At 53.0% G+C, this 7,861-nt stretch overlaps 4 protein-coding genes across 4 annotated transcripts in view; 1 reads left to right on the top strand and 3 right to left on the bottom strand.

Moving 5' to 3' along the window:
* Window positions 1-1,400, bottom strand: part of GUITHDRAFT_147291 (hypothetical protein) — a gene marked incomplete at both ends in the record, with an annotated part of 3,615 nt that extends 2,215 nt beyond the window's left edge. The window contains 4 exons of the mRNA XM_005821316.1: window positions 35-90; window positions 142-204; window positions 284-383; window positions 493-1,400. Of these exons, the coding sequence (XP_005821373.1) occupies window positions 35-90; window positions 142-204; window positions 284-383; window positions 493-1,400 (1,127 nt within the window). The remainder of the gene's footprint in view (window positions 1-34; window positions 91-141; window positions 205-283; window positions 384-492) is intronic.
* Window positions 1,401-2,836: 1,436 nt separating this feature from the next.
* GUITHDRAFT_49433 (hypothetical protein) lies at window positions 2,837-4,362 on the bottom strand (the record flags this gene model as incomplete). The annotated part of the gene is made up of 2 exons (XM_005821315.1): window positions 2,837-3,483; window positions 4,320-4,362. Coding segments are annotated over 2 exons (690 nt in total), but the record flags the coding sequence as incomplete, so codon positions are not given.
* A 1,538-nt stretch (window positions 4,363-5,900) lies between these two features.
* On the top strand, window positions 5,901-6,916 carry GUITHDRAFT_155769 (hypothetical protein). The gene has a single exon (XM_005821314.1). The coding sequence runs from the start codon at window positions 5,919-5,921 to the stop codon at window positions 6,852-6,854; it is 936 nt and encodes a 311-aa protein (XP_005821371.1). The 5' UTR covers window positions 5,901-5,918; the 3' UTR covers window positions 6,855-6,916.
* Window positions 6,917-7,184: 268 nt separating this feature from the next.
* On the bottom strand, window positions 7,185-7,646 carry GUITHDRAFT_155768 (hypothetical protein). The gene has a single exon (XM_005821313.1). The coding sequence runs from the start codon at window positions 7,615-7,617 to the stop codon at window positions 7,255-7,257; it is 363 nt and encodes a 120-aa protein (XP_005821370.1). The 5' UTR covers window positions 7,618-7,646; the 3' UTR covers window positions 7,185-7,254.
* Between the last annotated feature and the right edge of the window lie 215 nt (window positions 7,647-7,861).

Here is a 7,861-nt window from a genome sequence, read left to right as displayed (position 1 = left end):
ATCCGTAAGCTCCCTAGCGATTTGAGCTGCGGACAGCCCGTGGTTGTCGAACGCCTCGACGATCTTGGAAGCGATCGTGCGGAGAAGCTCCTGCCAATCCCCGAATGATCTTGGGAACTCAACAGCGCCCTCCCCACTTACCTTGGCAGCCTCGTCCTCCTCCGCCTTGTACTGATCAACCATGTCGGTCACTTCACGGACGACCTGAGGAGGCAGACATCAGCTCACGTCCATCAGCCAGCATGCGGATCTTGCACGGGGCGCGATCTCCAACAACATCTACCTGTCCAGGTCGCGCATCCCTCCTCGCCGTACCCTGGAAGCCCTCCTCAGCATTCTGCTCTCCAGGTCCAGTCAGCAGCTCGAGCTTCTTGGCACCGATCCTAGCACGCGCAAGTGAGGATGAACGAGATGAGAGGAAGAGATGAGAGGAATATGCATCTTTCTGTGTGTATACTCCAGCAGCATGGGAAGGAGGAGGAGTGTTGCTACCTCCTGTCGGAAGATCGGGTACGGAGAGGACTTCTTGCCTTGTCCTCGTTGCCGTCATTGAAGAAATCTGCGAGCGCCTGGAGATGCTTCGGCCGCACCTGAGGAGGTTCAGGGGGTGAGACAAGAGCCTTGAAGAGCGAAGGAGAATGAAGAACCTTGATGATCTTGCTCTGACTTGCTGATCCGAACTCGCTGGCGGTTTCAACCTTGACTATCACTCTATCGTCGTCATATCCGATGATACTTGCCGTCCTCCCGTTGATCTCTGTTGCCGTCTTCAACCCAATCACAACAGCTCTCGATGAGACGGGAAACTTCATCTTCACTTCCTCCGGCAGAGCATCTCTCTTGAACGCGACGTCAAAGTCGTCTCGTGCTCGCTCTTGGTCGCGGAAGGAGAAGGGGACGTTTCTCCCCGTGCTCGCATCAAAGTTGCTGCATCCAGGGATTCGGCTACTTGGAAGCTCTTCTTTGGGAGTGTTCCCTCCCTCGGCCTTCTGATTCAAGAATCGCGAGCTGGGCCCTTGCTGAGGCTGCGATCTTGACGCCTCGGTCTCATGGTGACGGCTCGAGTGATGATGTCTTGAAGCATCATTCGCGTTGAACACGGGCAGACTTAAGTTCTTCTCCCTCACCATGATCTCGTTCCCGTCGTCCAATCGAACAAGCCACTTGCTGTCTTGTTCTTCCTTCACTGCGGTGCCCACTTGACCATTGTACTGCCTTGCATTCTTCAACCCGAAGATATGTACTCTATCGCCCTTGCTGAAAACGTTCTCCTCCTTCCTAGGTCCTGAGATGCTCTCGAATTCATCTACGTCAAGGAAGTCTGACGGAACTTTGTTATGGGTTCTGTCGTTCTTCAATTTTTGGATCATTCCTTGCATCAGGTCATGTCTTGATGCCATCTTCGGACACCAATTCGGATCGCTGGCTTTACAAAATCACCGGTGACGAGAGCCTGCAGCATTCTTTGATCAGACTTTATTTCTTCTCTCCTGTTGTGAGTACAATGATCCTGTAGCATCTCAATTACAGAGCTCATATCTATCTGGCTCGTTTCACGTCCCCCCATTCATTTTCATTTCTCACTGTATTTCGCAGTCTCCATGTTCTCTCCTCAGTTGGCATCTTTTCTTACAAGTCTCATGTACTCCCTTCCTCTCCTCTCCTCTCCTCTTCTGTTCGCTGTGCTGTGCTGTGCTGTGCTGTGCTGTGCTCTCCTCTCTTCTCCTCTCCTCTCCTCTCCTCTCCTCTCCTCTCCTCTCCTCTCACTGTATTACAAGTGCGCTTTGCACTTCAATGTTCGCTCCTTCCCAGCATTGACTACACTGGTCAAAACTGCATGCTACCTCCCTACCCCTCTACCCACCCCCATGTTTGGTGGACCCCTCCTTTTGATAGGAAAAGTACCCCATTGACTAGCTAACATTGCCACCGCTGCAACGTCGCAAAGCAACAAAGCGCTCCGCCTCAGAGGTAGACAAGTTTGACGTGAAACGACGACAAACGAACACCAAGTTAGATCAAGAAGACAAGACAAGACAAGACAAGACAAGACAAGACAAGACAAGACAAGACAAGACAAGACAAGACAAGACAAGACAAGACAAGACAAGACAAGACAAGACATGACATGACATGACATGACATGACATGACAAGACAAGACAAGACGAGACAAGACAAGATACTGAAGAACACACACACACACACACACACACACACACACACACACACACACATGATGAGTCAATAGCTGTGTTGGAACCCCAAAATCCATCGGACTGTGGGTAGTGCATTATTCATACCATGTACCTGCCAATCAGCTTCTCTTTTCCATTGGAGGAAACAAGTTCCAATAAACCAGCTGCAGTCAGAGTAGTTTTAACAGTCTTTCATTGGAATCGGAATAATTAACAAAGCTCCCTTGCTGGAGGTTGGAAGCAGATCTCGGACGTTCAGGTCAGGACGATCAAAAGGCGTCATGTGGCTACACGACGCCGAAAGCGATGAGGTTTGGAAGTGCACTTGAGCAAGAAGCTCACTTGTGCAGTTCTGCTTCAATCGAGCTGTGCTCTGCAATCGCAGAATCTTCAGCGCTCTTCTCGGATGCGGTAGCAAGAGGCATCGAGCGGAGAGCCTTGACGAGGCCTGGAAAGAACGGCATCAGCACAGGAACAGCAGCTGCTACTGCACCAACCTTGAAAGCCATCGCTGTTTACCGTCAACTCCTTCGGAGCTTCAACGCTCGCATTGTTCTCTGTCACCTCATGAGCCTCGTCTGACTTCGTTCGACCTCGCTTCCGCTTCTTCTTCTCTGTCACTTCCAGCACAAGCCCAGCACACTCCTTACAGCGACGGCGGACCTTGTTGTGCTCGCAGAAGCTCCTTCCCCCGCAATCTTTACACAGGCCTTTGCGCCTCCCGTGCGCACAGATCTCAGACCCCTTACACTCTTTGCACAGTCTCCTCTGACGGTTGTGAGCGCAGATACCCGCTCCGTGGCAATCTTTACAGAGCCGCTTCTCACGGTTGTGCTCACAGATTGCTGACCCTCGGCACTCCTTGCACAGGCTCCTCCTGCGATTGTGCTCACAGATCCCCGAGCCACCACATTCCTTGCATCTCCTCTTCTCCCTCTTGTGTATACAAATACCGGAGCCCCCACAATCTTTACACAGCCTGCGTTCCCTGTCATGCTCACATATTCCCGAGCCCCTACACTCTTTGCATCTTCTCTTCTGTCGTTTATGAACACAGATGCTGGATCCGCCGCATTCCTTGCACAGCCTCTTCTGACGATTGTGTTCACAGGTTCCAGAAGCTTTCTTTTCTTTTCTCCTCTTCTTGTTCTGAGGAAGCATGACCTCGCAGTCTTTGCACTCAGTTCGCTTGCAGCTATGTTCACACATTTCAGAAAGATAGCAAGCTTCGCACTGTGATGCTTCGTTGCCGTGATCACACTGAATCTGACTTTCTTTCGCATCATCTGAAGGCATACAAATTTTGCATTTCTCCTTGATTGCATTATGCGAGCAAAGCGAAGGGTTCAAGTTCTTGTTCTCCTCCATGCAATCAATACATTTGTCGAATTGCATATTGTGCTTGCAAAGCTCTTCAAACTGCTTGAACTCCATCTTCTCATCAGCTTGTTGTGTTTGCTCGCTGCCTATCATCCCACTCTCACCACTCTCGCCATGTTCCGCGCTGTCGACGCTCAAGTTTCGCGGCATGGTCGCCAAGCGGCTCTGGCCGTTCCCTCCCGCGCAGCGACTTCAATCAGAACTGAATAGCAGGGTGGCTGATTTTATTTCAATATAATTTTGAAAGTTTAGTAAAGATTTTGAAATATTTTGAGATTCAGCAGAAATTGTCGGCCCCAGGCCCGCCGGCCAGCCCGGGTTGTCGGCGCCCGCCGCCCGGCGACGGTTCGATCGAGTACGGTCGCCCGGCCCGGCGGCCCGGCCCGGCGCCGTGACGGCCGCGCGGCTGACGGGCCGTTCCCGGACTCGGGACTCCGGTATCAGAGTTAAAAACTCGCCGAGAGTCAGCGACCGGGCGAGGACACTGAACTTCGCCGTCGGAAGAGAAAAGACAGCGGCAAGTCGTTTCAGCCTGTGTGTTGTCAACCGCCATGACTCACTCCAGGCTCGGAATGGGACCGTCTCGAGGAGGACCCGGAGCAGGAGGAGACAAGAATCAGGACTCCGGGAACAAACAAGTTCCGAGGTGGACTCCGGGAGGGGGCAGTAGCCTGAGGAACAAAAGAGCAGCGGACTCAGTGAGTGAGCGGCTGAGCCCCCGCATCCCAAGTTTCAAGTTTACATCCCGATCGCCGCCGCCCGTGCTCGCATATGCTGCCGCCCCCGCCACTACCGGACGGCGCACATTACGTAATGAGTTAACTTGGGCCCGGCGGGGGCCCACCGGCCGCCGCATCCGATGATCTTCCCCATCGTGACCATCATCAGCCTTTGCAAAGACGCTCTCCTCTTGAGGATAGATCCGACGTCGATCTTAGTCGATCTCTCCTCTTTCCGCCCTCTGAAGCGATAGGAGATATCACTACTGTCCTTTAAGCTGACAGAGACTTAGAGGTTCCCAGCACAAACCCAGATAGGGACCAGGAAGGTTCTACTCGAGAGGATTGCGAGCTTGTCTTCGAGGCTTCTGGCCTCCAGCCCCCAAGTGGGTTGAGAAATGCTTAACAGCGATTCGTGTTCGGTCAACAGGTAAACAAGCGTCATCTGCTGCTTGTAGTGTTACAACCAACCTTTTGATATTGTACAGTCTAATCAATGGATTGAAAACCTTGAGAGAGAGAGGCTGCTTCGGCGAATCAATTATTTCGATGCGAGGTAGAGAGGTATGAGGCCTGAAGTACATAGGCGACACTCTGACTCTGTGAGCGTGGTATACCAGACCAAGCGGAGCTCACCGCACCCAGAGACACACATGACCATGCACGAGCTCCATGCTCCAGCAAGGAGTAGGAGATTGCCCTGCTTATTGTGTTCTATTAACAGCAGCTTTAATTGTCCTAGTGACCTGTCATAAAGGTAGCAGTGATTTTCCTAGTGATCTCCCCGACTCTACAAGGTTGCCTTATAAAAAAGGCACAGATAGGAAAATGCGTACCCTCTTTTGTCAACCTCAGTCATGCTAAGCAAGGTCTTCACAAACAAAAGAGAGTCGACATCACAGATGCAAGACAATCGAAGATCACACAGAAACTTTCACTAGCGAGAAAAACTGTACACCTGAGTCCAAGTGTCATGGCACGGTCTGCAATGCGCATGCAAGCACAGTTAAAACGCAAAGATCTTCCACACTATCGTTTCCCTCGCCTCTTCTTCTTCCACTCCCGGACCCAACATTCAGGTCCCAACACTTCCCAAAGCTTCCTCTCGCTCTCATGTTGGAGTCAGCCATGGGGCTTAGTTCGCTAACTTAGCAACGCCAAGCCATCAACTAGGTTATGATCTTTAACGATCATAATTCTGAAAACATCTCTTTTCGAAATCTCACGTCCATTGACTCTTCGTTCCAATCGGTGTCAGTAAACCACCCACCCTGATAGAAAACATTGACAATACTACCCCATGACCCCGAATATATGCAGGTCATGGTACAAAAGAACGTCACGAACCAAAACTTCACCACCCTACCCCCTACACTCGGACGTCGTTTCAATCGAATCGTCAAAGACAAAAAACACCCTAAAAATAACCTCCTTTATGACCCTACCATGTCTGATCACTGTATTGTCAGTCAAAAGTACCGGTGGTATTGCCCCCATCCTGTTGATAAAACTCCCTGTGCTCATAACGTCTCCCCACCGACCAAGGCTCAATTCCCCTCCCCCCCCTCCCCTTCCTCCACGCGCCGCCTCTCCCCCCTCGCCACTCCTCCCTTCCTACCTCGATGTCTCAGAGCAATATCACCCTCGACCAGCTCAGCCACTACTTCCACCTCCCAGAGAAGCAGGTTGCACAGGAGCTCGGTATCTGCCTCACCTCCCTCAAGAAAATCTGCCGCGCTCGAGGCGTCATGCGCTGGCCCTTCAGGAAGCTCCGCCGCCTCCAGCGCACCCTCAAGAAGGTCGGCAATGACACCGACTCGCTCTCGATCATGACCTCGGGCCGCGATCTCTCCCCAGTCCCTATGGCCGAGGCCATCGACAGGTCCCCGTCGTGCCAGTCCGGGTCTCCGGTCCCGTCCGTGCACGGCTCGACGCAGGCGTCGTGCGAGCCTGCGGAGGCAGAGCAGCAGGTCGAAGGCTCCTTGTCGGACCTCTGGCCCACGTGCACCATCAGCGGGGCGCACATGCATCAGCTTATCGTACACAACTGGAGCTCCTTGTGGACTGTCCACCAGATGCGGCGGCGGCTGCTGACGGCGCTGGGAGGCAAGGATCTGACCATCTCCCCGGACGGCATCAGGGCGTACCTGGTCTACACCAGCTCACTTGCGGCCATGCAGGCGAAGGCAGTGTGCGAGCAGGCGTGCGAGCTACTGCGGGAGCGGGCGGGGAGCGCCGGGGAGGCGAGAGGGGCGTCGCTGGAGGAGGCCGCGAAGGCGGCAGAGGCGGCTTCGGAGCCACAGCAGCCGATGACGTTGATGTCGATGGTGGAGCCGGGGGCAGGGCTGGAGCTTGAGGGCTTTCTGGCGCAGACATCAAGCCATGCCTGCTGGTGGTCCGTTGAGGACAAGGAAGCCGAAGGAAAGAAGGAAGAGTGCCAGTTCCTGTGTACCCCTCCTTCAAGCCAGCCCCTGTCTTCCTGCTTTCTTGAGGAAATGCATTTTCTTTCTGGTCCAGCCAGTGGAGGACTTTGCAATTCCCATCTCGTCAGCGTCTAAGAAGATTGAACGAGTTTTGTATATAGGTTGTTTTGAGTGTGATTCAATAAATAAAGACATGCAAAGAAAGTGTTCGAGATATCTCACACGAGTGTTTTCACATGATATTGTCAAATCGAGAGGTCACAGCTTGGTAAGCGAGACGCTTTTCGGGGTTGCCATGAAGTTTGTCGGATTGTCCTTTATTAATAGCAATTCTGAAAATCAGAACTTCAAGATGGAAAGAGAACGTGTATGCCATATGCCGCCTATTCCAGCGCTTCAAGAATCAAAGCAGTAATATGCAACTAGTGAAATGACTGCAAGTAAATCGAGCGGGATGAAAAGAAGCGTTGAATATCACATTTCGTTTTAATTTCAAGTCAAACAAGGCTAATAATTGTATAAAAACACACTACATTTACAAGAATTGAAAACTGAAACCACAAGGATGGGAGACCGGGTCAAACAGATTCGAGGTCAAGCTCGTTTCCGGCGGGGACACAAAATGACTGAATTCTGAAGGCTCTTCGTCATGATGTCCCATGCCATCGAACTCTTCCCCACTCAAAGGCTTACTCGGAGTTTGCGCCAGAAAGCCCTCAAGCTCCAGCCCTGCCCCCGGCTCCACCATCGACATCAACGTCATCGGCTGCTGTGGCTCCGAAGCCGCCTCTGCCGCCTTCGCGGCCTCCTCCAGCGACGCCCCTCTCGCCTCCCCGGCGCTCCCCGCCCGCTCCCGCAGTAGCTCGCACGCCTGCTCGCACACTGCCTTCGCCTGCATGGCCGCAAGTGAGCTGGTGTAGACCAGGTACGCCCTGATGCCGTCCGGGGAGATGGTCAGATCCTTGCCTCCCAGCGCCGTCAGCAGCCGCCGCCGCATCTGGTGGACAGTCCACAAGGAGCTCCAGTTGTGTACGATAAGCTGATGCATGTGCGCCCCGCTGATGGTGCACGTGGGCCAGAGGTCCGACAAGGAGCCTTCGACCTGCTGCTCTGCCTCCGCAGGCTCGCACGACGCCTGCGTC

This window comes from Guillardia theta, assembly GCF_000315625.1.
Source record: "Guillardia theta CCMP2712 unplaced genomic scaffold GUITHscaffold_147, whole genome shotgun sequence".
NCBI classification, from domain to species: domain Eukaryota; class Cryptophyceae; order Pyrenomonadales; family Geminigeraceae; genus Guillardia; species Guillardia theta.
This window is presented reverse-complemented; position numbering and strand designations above follow the sequence as displayed.